Source organism: Trachypithecus francoisi, unplaced genomic scaffold (assembly GCF_009764315.1).
Source record: "Trachypithecus francoisi isolate TF-2019V2 unplaced genomic scaffold, Tfra_2.0 Lachesis_group2, whole genome shotgun sequence".
In the NCBI taxonomy this organism is placed as follows: Eukaryota; Metazoa; Chordata; class Mammalia; order Primates; family Cercopithecidae; genus Trachypithecus; species Trachypithecus francoisi.
In genome coordinates this window covers 155,924,591-155,941,155 of record NW_022681465.1, presented here as the reverse complement: position 1 = coordinate 155,941,155, position 16,565 = coordinate 155,924,591, and the positions used below count along the sequence as shown (strand labels likewise).

The 16,565-nt window shown below is 38.9% G+C and overlaps 1 protein-coding gene across 6 annotated transcripts in view; it reads right to left on the bottom strand.

Annotated features, from left to right (window-relative positions):
• TRPC7 (transient receptor potential cation channel subfamily C member 7) overlaps nt 1-10,937 on the bottom strand; it is a 137,507-nt gene extending 126,570 nt beyond the window's left edge. For 4 of the 6 annotated variants that reach the window (XM_033181136.1, XM_033181140.1, XM_033181141.1 and 1 more), the window contains exons 1-2: nt 10,646-10,937; nt 556-1,333 (exon numbers count right to left, since the gene is read on the bottom strand). In XM_033181136.1, the coding sequence (XP_033037027.1) occupies nt 556-1,333; nt 10,646-10,647 (780 nt within the window). In that variant the 5' untranslated portion in view covers nt 10,648-10,937. Of the gene's footprint in view, nt 1-555; nt 1,351-8,100; nt 8,122-10,645 lie in introns of those variants that run through there. The other 2 variants (XM_033181139.1, XM_033181137.1) reach the window with 2 other exon arrangements.
• Nucleotides 10,938-16,565: the final 5,628 nt, after the last annotated feature.

Here is a 16,565-nt window from a genome sequence, read left to right as displayed (position 1 = left end):
TTTTTATTTTCCTAAACCTCCTCCTCAGCCCATTGACAAGAAAATGGCAAGAGCTTCCCAGGTTTAAGAAAAGCTGCAGCCAGGTCTTCCTGTCAGACTGAGACTGATCAAAACATTCCAGGATGAGACAGAGATGTGAACAAGACAAATCAAAGCCACATAGGTGAAACAATCAAGAAGTCTAAGCCTTGCACTAGGAAATAACCACAGGTCCTTAGGTATCCTAGACACTCCTGAGCTCCCGGAGGCAGAGCTAAGGCATTGACATCAGAACCACAACATAATCCTGCCTGCACTAGTCTTTTACTGCATGGATTTGTGCTCAAGTCACTTCTTACCGCATTTATGTAGTTTAAAACATTTCACCCAGAGGGCTGCTTTTCCTCAGGCCTACCTCTGATAGGTGAGATGTGTTCCCCTCCTCCCCTGGGCCTGCCTAGTAAGATCCCGAGGTTTCCCCCTTTCTTAGATTTGAAGACAACCCATTTCGCACTGGACACACGCGCAAGAGCCCCTTGAGCAACCTGCCTGCAGGGTACTAAGTGGGAGAGTTACCTTGAATTCAGTCTCGATGTTGGCTAGTCTGGCTAACTCGTTGCTGAGCTCCAGGGCGGTGAGGACAGGGTCTTCGCTGGACAGGGACAAGTAGGCGGCACTCGCCAGTCCTTTGTAGGCGTTCATGCGCGAGCGCGAGTGGCTGAAGGAGTCTTTCCGCTGTTTCTCGGTGCACTCAGTGCACTTGCAGAAGTAGTCGTGGGGCCTCTCAATGCGGGCGCCCTTGAGCAGCAGGATGTGCACGATCTCATACTCCTGGCAGTGCGCCGCCAGGATGATGGGCGTGATGTCGTGGGAGAAGCGCGTGCCGTCCTCGTCGTAGGCATAGAAGTCGTCGTCACGCAGCTCCTGTTCCAGCGGGCTGAGCGTCAGGCGCTGGCCCTGCGCGAAGGCCGGGTGGTTGAGGATGGCCTCCACGATGCGCACGTAGCCCTTGCTGATGGCCAGCAGCAGCGCGTCCCCCACCCGTGCCAGGTTCTCCTTCTTTAGCAGCAGCTCCGTGACCTCCAGGTGCTCGTTGCCCACGGCCAGCTGCAGCGCGTTCTGCCCCATGTAGTCCACGCAGTTGAAGTTGAGGGTCTTGGACTCCTCCAGCATTTTCCGGACCACGGGGATGTTGCCATACTCAGCTGAGTCCAGGAAGCGCTCCTCCTCGGGCGTCAGGCTGGTGCCCTTCTCGTTGAACATGTAGGCGGGACCCCGGATGGCCTGGCGACGGCCCTTCTCCCTCAGCGTTGTGTGCCGGCGCTGCATGTTTTTGAAGGTGCTGCTCCCCAACCTATGGGACAAGGCAAAGATGCCTGGTTACTTTCCTGCGGGTTCCCTAGCAGTAGAGCACACAATGGTGGAGGCCTCACACTACCTGACTTCAAACTATACTACAAGGCTACAGTAACCAAAACGGTATGGTACTGGTACCAAAACAGAGATATAGACCAATGGAACAGAACAGAGTCCTCAGAAATAATACCACACATCTACAGCCATCTGATCTTTGACAAACCTGAGAGAAACAAGAAATGGGGAAAGGATTCCCTATTTAATAAATGGTGCTGGGAAAATTGGCTAGCCATAAGTAGAAAGCTGAAACTGGATCCTTTCCTTACTCCTTATATGAAGATTAATTCAAGATGGATTAGAGACTTAAATGTTAGACCTAATACCATAAAAACCCTAGAAGAAAACCTAGGTAGTACCATTCAGGACATAGGCATGGGCAAGGACTTCATGTCTAAAACACCAAAAGCAACGGCAGCAAAAGCCAAAATTGACAAATGGGATCTAATTAAACTAAAGAGCTTCTGCACAGCAAAAGAAACTACCATCAGAGTGAACAGGCAACCTACAGAATGGGAAAAAATTTTTGCAATCTACTCATCTGACAAAGAGCTAATATCCAGAATCTACAAAGAACTCAAACAAATATACAAGAAAAAAACAAACAACCCCATCAAAAAGTGGGCAAAGGATATGAACAGACATTTCTCAAAAGAAGACATTCATACAGCCAACAGACACGTGAAAAAATGCTCATCATCACTCGCCATCAGAGAAATGCAAATCAAAACCATAATGAGATACCATCTCACACCAGTTAGAATGGCAATCATTAAAAAGTCAGAAAACAACAGGTGTTGGAGAGGATGTGGAGAAATAGGAACACTTTTACACTGTTGGTGGGACTGTAAACTAGTTCAGTCATTATGGAAAACAGTATGGCAATTCCTCAAGGATCTAGAACTAGATGTACCATATGACCCAGCCATCCCACTACTGGGTATATACCCAAAGGATTATAAATCATGCTGCTATAAAGACACATGCACACGTATGTTTATTGCGGCACTATTCACAATAGCAAAGACTTGGAATCGACCCAAATGTCCATCTGTGACAGACTGGATTAAGAAAATGTGGCACATATACACCATGGAATACTATGCAGCCATAAAAAAGGATGAGTTTGCGTCCTTTGTAGGGACATGGATGCAGCTGGAAACCATCATTCTTAGCAAACTATCACAAGAACAGAAAACCAAACACCGCATGTTCTCACTCATAGGTGGGAACTGAACAATGAGATCACTTGGACTCGGGAACGGGAACATCACACACCGGGGCCTATCATGGGGAGGGGGGAGGGGGGAGGGATTGCATTGGGAGTTATACCTGATATAAATGATGAATTGATGGGTGCTAACGAGTTGATGGGTGCAGCACACCAACATGGCACAAGTATACATATGTAACAAACCTACATGTTATGCACATGTACCCTAGAATTTAAAGTATAATAAAAAAAATTTAAAAAAAAGAGATACACAAAGGATATCATGCTTGGAATCTGATGAGGAATTGTGCAGTCTTACAAATCATTGTCTGAATCATCAAGATTCAGACACACTGGGTTACCTGAACTATTTCTTTCAAGTGGTAGAATATGAATCCGTTGTCTGTTTCTATATGCCTTGGGTGGAGACGGGGTGGCAGAGCTGAAAAATGGATTTAGAAGGACCCTAATAAGAGATAGAGGATGGGCGTGGGATGGTGGTATGGCTGAAGGCTATTGGTTTTATTTCCATTTGTATAAAGTTGAGACAGCCACTAAACCCCTTGGTGCTTCAGTTTTCCAGTCTGCTCAACGTGGATAACTTACATGTGCTGCAGAGTCTGTAGGAGGATTAAATGAGGTAATTTGTGTGTAGAAAGTATACGTCAACGTAGGTTTTATTCTGTTCCCTCTTGCCTCTTTTTATGCCCAGCTCTCCAAGGGCTGTGCCATAGAGTTGGCCATCACAAATACGGCTGCCTTCGGTTCAGATGTCTCCCCCTGAATGAGCTCCTGCACCATGGCAAAACTGCAGCAACACGCATGCATGCCACACGTGTCTGTTTCTACATTCTGTGCTGTTCTCTATGGGGACAGTGCTTTCTGGTCCACACGCAACCTAAGCACCTATTAAAGGGCAAGATGTGGCAAGAAGCAGGACTAGAATCATTGCCACTTGCTGATGGCCACTGAAGCAACCCTTCTGAGAGAATTCAGCCTTAGTTTCTTAATATTGAGCCTGGATTTTTACATGGATGGAAGAAATAGCTCAACTTACATACTGGGTCACCTTCTTACTTATTGTTGTTTCCCAATGTGGCCTAGTGTAGAGCTTAATACTAATGCTATTAATAATAGCAGTTAACATTTATTAAGCACCTACTATATGCCAGGTATTACATTAAGAGCTTCACATATATTAACTTGTGTAATTATTACATCAAATCTATGAGGAAGGTGTTATTATTATCCTTATCCTTAGATGAAGATACTAAGAGTAGAGAGGCTGAAAGGCAGACTTTGGAGTTAGGAGATTTAGAGTAGGAATCCTGGCTCCACCATTTGCCAGTCTTGGACAATGTAAGTTACCCAAACTTACATTGCCAAGGTGTTGAAACAGCAAACTAGAGACAATAACAGCTACTGTGTAATTTAAGCTCAAGTTGGGGATATGCCATCTCTAGCCAGCCTTGAGACCTTGAGCAGGTCCCAGCTTCTAGATCTCAGATAACTATGGGATAGAGGGGCTGGACCAGGTGTTTCCTAAGCCTCTACCAATTTGGATATCTTAAACGTTGTTGATTCTCCAATTGGTTCTACCTGTATTTTCTATTTTTCTTTTCTACTCTACCTCCACTCACATTATTCAGAGAATATTAGAATGGCATACATTTTAACAAGAGTGTATCTTTTTTAAAGAGTAACTACTTGGATATTTGTTTTTAACTATTTTCCACAGTCCCAGAGAATTGTCTTTTTAAAAAATTAGTTATGTCTTCATGCATAAACAATACTTAATATTTCACTTTAGCCATTTTTAAAAAACAGTCAAACAAAAATGATTACAGAGAAAGGCTTTAAAATGAAATACAATGTTTTGAGATTTTAAAAAGTCATGCAATTAGCCTTGTGAATGTTTAAATTGGGGACTCCATTTAGTTTTCTGCTCATTTTACTGCTCAACCTGCTCAAACCTTTTTGGTTTTAGTTCCTTGGGGGCCCTATGTCTGGTATAAAGCAAAGAATGGTGATCAGATATTGGTACTCTAATCCTGCCTGGAGCTGAGTCACACTTCCCTTTGGAAAAGCTGCTAAATTATACAGTGGAGCAACTTCTTTATTTGCACAAAATAAAAAGAATAATTATGGGCAACTCCCTCAAAAGGCAACCGTGGGTGATAAATCCTAATAGAGAGCTCTGTACACCTTTACGAAGAGCGTCTGAACCACAGTCCACTTTTTAAAAGTGCACTTTGATAAAAGATTGCTGGGGAAAAGACTGGCAGAATTCAAGTTCATGAGATCCTTCTGAGCCCATTCTTTTCAACAATGCCATCATTCCAGAGACAGTCTGTTCATTGGTACCAAAGGGAGACTGTGGATTAGGAATCCCAGAGAAACATTTACAGGAGAGAAAGATTCACAAATAGTGTGCAGACACATTATTATACGGTTTTCAGAAAGAGAAAGTTACTGAGTTGAAAGCTAAGCAGTTACCCCATTTGTATTCCCAAGAGGCTTTGTTTCAGGAGATGTAATGGACTCAGTTTCAAGGCCTGTCATCTGGGCACACACACAAACAGGTACAAGTTGAACCCAAGGAAGACTGATAATAATCTTTTTCATGGAAGTACTCAGCCTGTCCTACAATAGGCTTCTACTTCTCTCAGAAACACTTTTTTTAGACTTAGCCATCACAACTCAACCTGAGAAAAAGCAGTTTACACTCAAGAGCATCTGAGCAGTGTGTCAGATACGAAACAGCAGCTGTCTAAGAAGAAGCTGGCACTACAGCTTGATTCCACGTCACTTTTCCATTAGAGGTCTGCTCAAGAGGGAGAATAGGTCAGACTACAAGGTCAAGGATACCCAACTATTACACAGCAACAAGCCATGGAGAGATTAACTCAAAGGAAATTTAATGACTACTGAACCAAGTCATAGCAGAGAAATATTTCACAAGGAACACGTAAGTACCCAATCTAAATTCAGAGTCCCTATGAATATCACAGACACTGCAGTCTACAAACTTAAAGGATATTCAAGCATTGTTTATTCATTCCACTCATTAAAAAACAAAACAAAACAAAATGTAAAAAGCAAGGTATTAGCATTCTCATCTTTTAGGTGAAGAAACTCTGGTAGGCCAAGTGAAAAGACTAAATCTTAGGTCCTAAGACTTTGGACAAATAATTTCTGCACAAGGGTAGGGCATCATATAAATCTTGATGTTTCTATAATAACTATGTTTTATCAAAGAAAAGAATATATGTGTATAGCTAGTACTTGGCAGATGTTAAAATGTCCTCACCATTTGACATGCATTTTTCTGAATGACCTTGAAAGCAGACACCCAGATGTAGTAAGAAATAAACAAGCCTCTTTTGCAGCCTTTAAAACCTCAGCATTGAAACACATTTGGATGCTCACAAAATTGTCAGTTCTGCTCCTTTCCTAGCAGAATTTAGCGTTAAAAATGAAACCTTATGAGCCTTAGAGTCATGTATGCATATAAGCAGATAATGGCATGTGCTACTCAGTGAAATTGCGTCCAATGCGAGGGGCTTCACAGTAGACTATGAAGCCATGAGAATTGATGTAGATATTGATGGAGGCCTTTTAACCTCACTGTGGGCTTTTTATTAGCTCTGACTACCTCTTACCCTAATATCCCTCTAATGATGCTTTTTAAACATTTATGTACTTGTGAATATATTCAGCCACCATATCCTTGCTATTTAATCTTGATATCACAGATATTCATGTTTTAGCTATTTATATCACATCTTTTGTGGAAAGAATCCACAAAAGATGATGTGTCAGATAAAGTCACATGGCTCACAATAGTTGGTGGCCAAAGCTCACACTCATGAATCAGATGTGCTGCCCTGCTGAACTCTGGTGATCCTGTCACAGTTTTAGGGCCAATGATAAGCAAAATGAATCTCCCTAAAATGCATTTGGAATTTGATTGCCTTATTTTAGTATTTTTCTTAAAAGTGAACTTTGAACGCAAATGCATATTTGTTTGCATGTGTTATTGAGATAATGAGTGATTAAATACCCCAGTTAGATACTATGTTTTACATTTTCCAGAAATGCATACAATTGACATTTGATGTCATTCGGAAGAAGGATTCCAGTGGAAACAAAACCATATATGAGAGGAGGACTGATTATTAAACTCCCTCTTGATCCTTCAGTTGCTACTTTTATCAAGCTGCTCTTACAGATGCATCAGCCAGTCTGAAGGAAGCCAGATGTCATTGATCCATGAAAAGTATGAATCTTGTGCCCTAAGTCCAGCTGCACATGAGCATGGCCATAAAGCCTTTTGGAGACAGAAACTGTGCTTAATTACTGAAGAAGAAAAGGCCACTTAATCAAAATGTCTTTTTAGAGATATTTGTTGTCCTTTTCTAAAACTGCTACATGCATCGAAAGTCTCTATGGAAATTATCCAATCTTAAAATCAGTTCAGCCTGTAATATTCCCCTACTGGAAACAGAACCAAACAGAATCTAGGAGTCAGATCAAACACCCAGGAAAACCCAGCTTTGCTCTGTGCATCTTCTCCCAAGAGTACGTTTTCTGAGTATTAGTCTAGAGCAACAGTGATAAAATAGTCACGTTATTTGGAGTCTTCTTCTAAACCACAGTTCTCTTGCCAAAATAACGGAAGTGATAAAGCCCATTCCTCATGTTCCTCAGGAGCACAGTGAAGATTAAATAATGTCTACCAAATGCCCTGGATACCGTAACACTTTATACAAATGTCCATGACAGTAATGATCAAAATCTTACCTATCAATGCACTTAAGTACACAATTATTAGAATTGTCTCACATTTTACTGCACATTGATATACTCAGCTTAGCTATTTTTCTAAATGACTATACAATAGTCATATTTAACATACATTACACATTTACCATGTAGGCACTGTCCTAATTGCTTTACATAAATTACTGTTTTAAATAAATTATCTTCTGATAAGCTTAGCTATTTTCCTGAATGACTATTTAATCATAGTGATTAACATTTGCTTCACATTAACCACGTGCCAGCTACATGCTGAGTAATTTATGTGCATTGTCATTTATATTTATTTATTCATTTATTTTTCAAATAAGATATAAAGATAAATTTAATGTTATAGGTACTCAACACAATAATGCCAGCCTGTAAAGACAAACGGCAATGTAATGATGAATGAATTGTAAATATAAACATATAAAAAAGGAGGTAAGTACATAAATCATTAAGCAAAGATGATTAGAAATGTATAGCGAACACGACACATTTGAGAACATGCATTATCATTTTAAGTTCTCACAAACTATTACATGGTTTAGGTGCTATTGTCATTCTCATTTAACAGACGATGAAGTGATGGTCAAATTAATGAACCACTTTTCTGAAGCTACACAACATATCAGTGGTAGACTCACTGTTAAGGGTCTAGTCTGTCTGCTTTGAAAGTCTGTGCTTTTGGCTAGTGTGCCACTGCCAGCCATCTTCTTTCTGTCTTTCTGTTTTTGTTTTTGTTTTTGTTTTTCTGAGTTTCTTTAGACTATAACTTTTTCCATTAGAGTTCAAGATCCTTGAGGGTAGGGAATACTCGTGTATATGGCATATGCACCTGGTGCCCTATACTCCTGACGCCTGGCACATGGTGCTTGGTCAACCAACTTAATTCATTCCTAAATATTTGAATCTGTGTTGGTCATTTAAGAAGATCAGTACATTGGAGCTGTTGGTGTTTACCAGCGTCTTCCTTCTCACAAGATATAGGAGCCATATAATTCTGTGACTGTTATTTCCTACTTATGACTGACAACATTTAAAATAAGGTATGAATTTCTAAGTAAAATCAGTTTCTAATTAGCTCCACTATAAATTATGGCCCGTAAGTTGCTAGATGAAGCAGCTAATATCAGAAGGCATATGACATCCTTTGGTGACTGAGGCAGAAAATTGAGACATTCTCACTTCTTCATACTACTTCTGAAAATTTTTACATATTTTCAAAGGCATCCAACTTATTTCTAGGTATCACCTTCCTTTTTCTGTTGAAGTTGAGGTGAGACAGTGAACGTAAACTATTTATCATCACCTTGTAAGTGCTCTAATGACATTGCATATTATTAGCTCTATTTTAGCTTATTACAACTATGTTAATTGTGGGTTTAAGGCATTTAAGTTCCCACCTAAGCTACTGATAATAATGTGCTTGTACAACATATGTACTTTAAATAAAGAAAAAAAGATACCCACCTAACTACCCCCATGATATACATGAGTTCATACATTTTACCAGTTAATCCTACAGGAAACAAGCAAAGTATCCTTCTTCTACTCATTAAAATGTATTACATTAAGATATACTTTCCAAATAATTCTACTAATGTGGGATGGTTTTTCCATTGCATCTTGGAATAAAAATATTGTCTAGTGTTCCTGAGTGTTAATAAATGTTTCTATTAGTAATTTATTTTCTACCAAGTAACATCCTTTAGAGAAGAAGTTATCCTCAGTTTTTTCAAACTGCCCTAGGTACCACCTATCCAAATATAACTAGTGTTTTATATGTGCTTCTATTTTTCTTTTTACTTTTAAAATCCTTATTTTCCTATTTTGGAAGTTGGAAGTTATGAAACTGGATGTCTGTATCTCATTGTGTATAGCTCCAGGTGGAGCTGAAACAAGTTTTGATAGTTTTATGTTTTAAAAAGATTTTTCTGAAATAAAATAGATATGTGTAACCTTTTGATGATTTCACTGACCTCTGTGATAAGAGTCTGAAATAAACATCTACTACTGAGAAAGTAAGAGAGGCCCTTATATTGTGAAATGACAATACTAAAAAAAAAAGTAACATGCTGAATATTTATATGGAGGGAAATGCTGATTGCTTTTACTAAGCAAGAGCTCCTGGTAGCTCTCATCCAAGATACCACATGCATTCTGCAATTAGCCTCAACGAGGTTCCACATAGTTCTGATTTTTTTCTGGGTTAATTACTGCCTAAAGGAGTTATCTAGTCTACATGCCCCTAAGTTTAGGAGCAATTGTTTTTGGAAATAAATATTTATGAAAAGGTAATTGTGACATAGAACTTTGGTAAGTTTTTAAATAATTGAATCAATATCATTGTTAAAAAGATCTTGGAGATTGGATTTGCACCACATCCATAATGAATATTCTGGATTTAATGTGAATTCATTCATAAATCTGATGTGTGCCTGGTGCTTCAGAAATAGGACTCACCAGCAGGTGGCATTCTGAGGCAAAAATTCACTGAGTGCCACCAGGCAGGGTCAATCATTATTGCTTTTTCTGAATCTACCCTGAATCCATTATGTCTTTAAATTACAATTAATAGCAATAGCATTTTGGTTGTGTCTACTCAATCATAGGTAAGTGAATTTACAACTCCAAACTTAAAGGGGAGATTCTGAGATTCAGAGTTTCAAAGTTCTGCCTAGATTACAACTCTTTCATTAGGAGCATATTTGTTATTTTGAAATGGATGTCTGAAGGAGATATATAGCTCAGATCATATTTTCAGCAAGAAAAAAAGAAAAATGACAATTTTCTTTTTTGCCACCTGTAGTTCTTTAATGGTGGCTGCTTATTAGAATATAACCCTCTCCCTTCTCTCAACCCCATATTTATATTATGATATATACAACCACATAAATACATTAGAAAGCTGTCAGTAGTGAAAGGAAAGAAGAGACAACACATACACACTCTTCTAGGAATAAAACTGTATTACTCTAGCACAAAAGGAATAGGCTACTGAGATGAGTTGTCTATTTCTAAATGGGCTTTGAAAACTTAGACATTCAATGAGAGAAAAAAAAAATTTCTTCTACCAACTCAACAAATAAGAAAGACCTCAGATCTATCTAAAAATCTAAGCAGTTCACTAGAGGAAGAAGGCTGATAAATAAAAGTTCAATTCCATATTTTAGCGAGAACACAACCTCTACTGGAAAAAAAGATCAATATGAAAGAACCATCATAGCTGCTTACATTGAGGCTATAATACGCAGGCTTGTTCCTCCTCTAGATGACCGGAATCCGGTGCTGAGTCGCGGGAAGCTGGCTCCCCATGGGTGGCAGCCAAGGATGTACCGCTCTCCGTGGTGCTGAAGTATAGAGCTGGTCAAGTGAGTGGAATTGCAACGATGTGAAAGCGCGCTCCGCTGTTCTTTGTGCTGCAATGGTAAAAACTCTCCTTCCGAGGCAGAACCGTGTTACTGTCCTTTTCCTAATCGGGGGGAAATTTCCCAGAGAACATGACGGAGAAGCATCTGTGTGTGAGAGTGGCATGCGGCGTGGTGATGTGTTGGTATAGTCCCCACCCCCTCTTCCCGACGTAGCTTGAAAGGGAGGTAGCAACCCTTTCTTCCTACCATAGCTCCTCAGGATTTCTACCTGCCCCTTCCTCTGTCCCAGAATAGCACATCACACACACACACACACACACACACACACACACACACACACACACACCTCGTTATATAAGGCAGCATGTTCTGGTTTCTGAGGCAGAATACTCATTGGTTTAAACAAATGAGGAATGAGTTGGTTTCCTACCTGTTGTGTCTGTGTGTTTACAGAGTGAGGGGTTTAGAAAGAAAACTAAAACCAGAGAAGCCTAAAGAGCGATAGAAGTAGTTTTCTTTCATAAGTCTCATCACCACACCACACTTTGTCTCCTGAGAGTGATGTATCTTCCAACTTTACTATTTTGGTTCAGTGGGGTAGAGCAAGTCTCATATTAGTAACAAGACTAAAAGGATTAGGTTTCATTTGCAACTTTCCACTTTTTGAAAGGAAATTCTCAGTCCAAAATACCATTTCCCTAACAGTTCCCACACTCACCAATTGCTATGTCACCAAATGGTCTATGATTCTTAAACACTGAGGTACTTTAATGATATCATTGGAGAGAAATCATCTTAATTGAAATATTGCCTATGTAAGAAAAATCACAATTGCTTCTACAATCTACCTGGGTAACTGACCAATAAATCAGAGTGGTTATTCTCTGAAATCAACGCACGGCTTAATAACTGACACTCTGTAAAACTGCTGCTGTGTGCACGTACAATACTTAGAGATAAAGAGTTGCTTATAATGTACACGTGACCATTCTAGTTTTACATCCAAATGAGATTTCATTGGTTTATTAATATGCTACTACTATTTTCTCTGGATATAACATGGTATGTGGGAAAAGACCTTGGGATTTTGATCCACTTATTAACTGTGTGACTTTAGACATGACACTAAACCCATTGAATCTCAGTCTTCTCATATGTGAATGGTGGGTAATAATAGGGTTTATAATATCTTTTACCAATTGTTGTGGTGATAATTAATTGAAAAATCATATACAAATAACTCCAAAGAACTCACACTTAAGGTGTGCATGATAAGTTTGAATGTTCCTTTTAAGTTTTTAAAAATTTGAGACAGGGTCTCACAGTGGTACAATCATGGCTTACTGTAGCCTTGACCTCCCAGGCTCAAGTGATCCTCTTCCCTCACCCTCCAAAGTAGCTACACAGGCACATACCACCAGAGCTAGCTAATTTTTAATTTTTTAGTAGAGATAGTAACCTACTATGTTGCCTTGGCTGGTCTCGAACTCCTGGGCTCAAGCTATTCTCCTGCCTCAGCCTCACAAAGGGGTGGGATTACAGGCATGAGCCACTATGCTCGACCCAGTTTGAAAGTTTTCTCCTCTGCTTGCTCAAGAGAAGTTAAGGTAGTTCTCTAGTTCTGGGAAAGGTGGCATGAACCTGTAGTCCCAGCTACTTGGGAGGCTGAGGCATGAGGATCACTTGAACCCAGGAGGCTGAGGTTGCAGTGAGCTAAGATCATGCCACTGCACTCCAGCCTGTGTGACAGAGTGAGATCCTGTCTTGAAAAGCAAAGAAACCAACAACAACAACAAAACCCTCCAAAGACTGGCAATAAATGAATTTTATTCTTATAAGCCTCCACACAAGCTTTACAATATTAATAATTATGATTTGTTGGATAAAATATCATTCTAAAAAGAAATTTTCTAAAATTAAGACTTTCTTTAAAAAAATTACAGGCTTGAAGGATACAGAAATTTTATTTTTTATTAGAATCAGAAACAAGTAGATCTAATGCATTTGAATAAAATGCTAATGAATTAAGAGCTGTTTAGTATTGCAATGAAGTATGGAACAAAATACAAATGTGAAGCTGATAAAAGTGTCTTACACAACTAAAAAGTTAGAAGATTGGCTCTGACAAGTGATAATATCCTTTTCATATTATCAAAAGGATTTTGGGATCCTCATCATCATGATTAGTGAAGTAGTGTAGAATAACTCTTAATCATACAATACTTTTAAAAGAATACTGGTTTGTGGCTTTTAGTTGATGATGGAATTGAAGTCTCATTATATTGTTTTTAATAAACAGCCAAGAGTGTATTTTCATAAAACTCTGACATGAATAATGTCCTTGTTTTCAATATTGATAAGCTTATTTAAAAAATTAAACCATATTTTAGAGAGTTGTGCCAATGATGGTATGACAGTCAAATGTGTGTGTGTGTGTGTGTGTGTGTATACTCTCTCTCATATATATATGTGTGTATATTTATGTATATATAACAGAGAGAAAAGAAATGAGCTAATTATTTTCTAGATGTATTAATTAATTGAAGACAAGTCAGAGTCAGGCCAGACAGCTCTTCAAAAGTGATAAGATGACATTTTGCCAAGGATCCAGTCCTCAAGATCCTTATAATTAGAGTACTTTATCATTTCCAGAGCATATCATACACAGATATTTGGTTCAACAGGGCAAATACTTGTAATCTGAAAAAATGTTGCATCCATATCAAATTATCATTTTTAATATATAAAACACAGAAGTAATTAGAACGTCACTATCAACAGTGAAAGTTCAGAAGATGCTCAGCTTTCGGACTAGAGGATGTCTAAATTTCCTGCATAAGGACTTGAATTTTGCATCTCCCAGTCTCAACCAGACATAGGCTCACAGTAGAACTTAGTGGTTAAGACTATGTACAGCTTCTAGTCAAATTTCCTGTGTTTTAATCCCAAATTTCCTATTCCCCAAGTGTGTACCTAAGTTTTATCACCTGTGAGATGAAAGTAACAACAGTTTCTCACTTGTAGAATTATAGTGAAGATAAAATGAGACAACACACACAAAGAGCTTACAGCAGAGCCTGACACATAGAGCTCAGCCTATGTCAGCTTTCGCTATTGCTTAACAACTCACCCTGTGACTGAACAGTGAACATACTATTGATCCATGGTTCTCAGACTTTGTGTGCTCCATTATCGTCTAACTAACCTGTCAAAAATATAAACATACAAATTTCTGGTTCCCTAGAAAAATAAGTACTTTATCTCCTTAAGAACCTAAAGTGATTCTGATGCAGATGATTCATAAATCACACTTTGGGGAAACACTGCTATTTATTGTCCATTGAATGACTAGGTTGTTTTAGAAACCAAAGCCATGAATATGAAGGTTTATTTCAAATAAATGAATTTTTTGGGAGACCATTTCCCCTTTTTTTCGTCTCTCAGAATGTTCCTTAAGTCTGTGCAACTTTGTGTGGTTACTAGTCAGGTCTGGTTCTTTCTCCTAGATAGAAATATACTGAGCAGACTTCTTAGGCATTAGATTTAAGGAATTAATGTAAATCAGTTTCCATAGAAAAATTCTGGCTGAAATTGCTAGAAGCCACTATGCTGAACCCACTTATAAAGTAGATCTCTCTCATTTTGATTAATGACAGCATCACTGTAAAGCTTCTTTTGAGTGAGCACAAAATCTGGGGAAAAATTTTGTGCTCTAGACTGTTCTCAAGTGATGAAAAATTGTGTTTTTATTTACAAACAGGGAGTGACTGGAAATAGCACTATGTCTCAAAGTGATTGTAAGAATGATGCTAATTTAATTCTATTCATATTTATGTGTTTTATGAAAAATTATTCATCTTTCAGTTTGGGCTATAACTTTGCAGGTTTCAATGGTTATGCTTTTGTAGGACTTATGCAAGCTATAATTGGCTTGTAACCTATTAAAGTTTTCCTACAAAAGCAAACTGAAACCCATATGAAATATTTATTGATTGCTATTGTTTGAATGTCTCCTCCAAAACTCATGTTGAAATTTAATTATCATTGTAATGGTATTAAGAGGTGGGACATTTCAGAGGTGATTAGGTTATGAGAGCTTCACCTTCATAAATGGATTAACACCTTTATATTGGGAGTGGGTTATTGTGGGAGTCCAGCCTCCTTCTCTGTCTCTTGAGCTTACCCTTTTGCCTTTCACCAAGGGATGACCCTTTGCCTGTGGTGCCTTCTGCACTGTTATGACACAGTAAAAAAATCCTTCACCAGATGTAGCCCTTGATTTTGGATTTCACAGCCTTCATAATTATTAGACAAATAAATCTCTTTCCTTTATAGATTACTCAGTCTGTGGTATTCTGTTACAGCAGCAGCAAACAGACTAAGACATTTATGTTCTGCCTTAAAAACATAAGAAAGATTTAAGATGGTGTGGTCAGAATGGAAACCCTCCTTCAATTAAAGAAGTGTGTAGGAATGGCAGTCAGCGGATAGCCTCCAGCTGCCATATCCTTCAGGGTCTGCCTCAGGTACAAAGAGCCACCTTACCCGGGCCACACCCTTTGCAGGATAGACTATATTTTATGACTGAGCAAGGTGAGAGAATACAGACCATTTCAGGAACATGCTTATGCACAATACTCTTTCCAGGGCTTGCTGCTATATTGCCTGCATTATCATAGTTTGATTTCTTCCTCTCCCCAATACTGCTTCCTCCCTTTTCCTTTTAAAAATGTTGATCCCTAGTAAATATTTTTCACCTTAAACTCTATATCAGTGTCTACTGCTGAAAAACCTAACCTGTATTCATTGATATCAGGAATGAATTGAGAAACTAGGTGATATGATGGCATGTTTGAGCTGGATTGCCACCATGTAGTTGGCGCTGACCCTATTACTGGTCATAGATGGAGCACAGATGGCCCATGAAACAAGGTGATGGTCCAGTTAAGTTTTCACCTGTGGTGAATTGGGATGTTATGCTTGTGGAAGAGAATGCATTGGTAAGTGGGAAATGTGCATTTGAAACTCACCAGAGAAATAATAATGACAAGCACAATGGCTTTGGATAGCTATCATTAAATGCCACCTATATTCGACAGAAAGATAAGTAGCTGAGGATGCCTAATAGGCAATAGAATTCCAGGTGTAAAAGCTGGAGGACATCTTGGTGCCAAAGAAGCTCTTAAAAACTCTGTTGGGAGAATATAGAAAGTCAAAGTCTCAGCCTGGGAAATCATATTCAGAGTGACTGAATTTCATAGGTAATGAAATGGCCAACTAAGGATGGTCTGTCATGTCAGATTGTCACCTTAAGAAAGTACAGAACTCTAAAGAGATTGAGATATCTACATGATGTCTCAGAAAATTCTGTTTCCCAGTTGATCCTCAATCACTAGAGTGATTGGTCATAAGACCCCAAATATACAAAACCTCATACTCAAATCCTGCAGTCGTCACCATGGAACCTGCATATAGGAAAATCAGCCCTTCATATATGTGGGCTTCACATTCTCTGAATACCATATTTTTGAGCTATGTTTTGTTGAAGAAAATCTATAATACATATAAGTGGACCCAAATAGTTAGAATCTGTGTTGTTCAAGGGTCAACTGTACCTCTGAACCCTCTGAGCCTGAAGACATGGTCCATCCATCCATATCAAGAGCCAGCAGCTGTCACCTCATGCTGGAATACATTATATAGGTCTCACCCCCATTAGGTACACGTGCATGCCTAGGGCCGAAACTACTTTCCTTCTTGCCCACAAGGCCTGTAACTAAGGT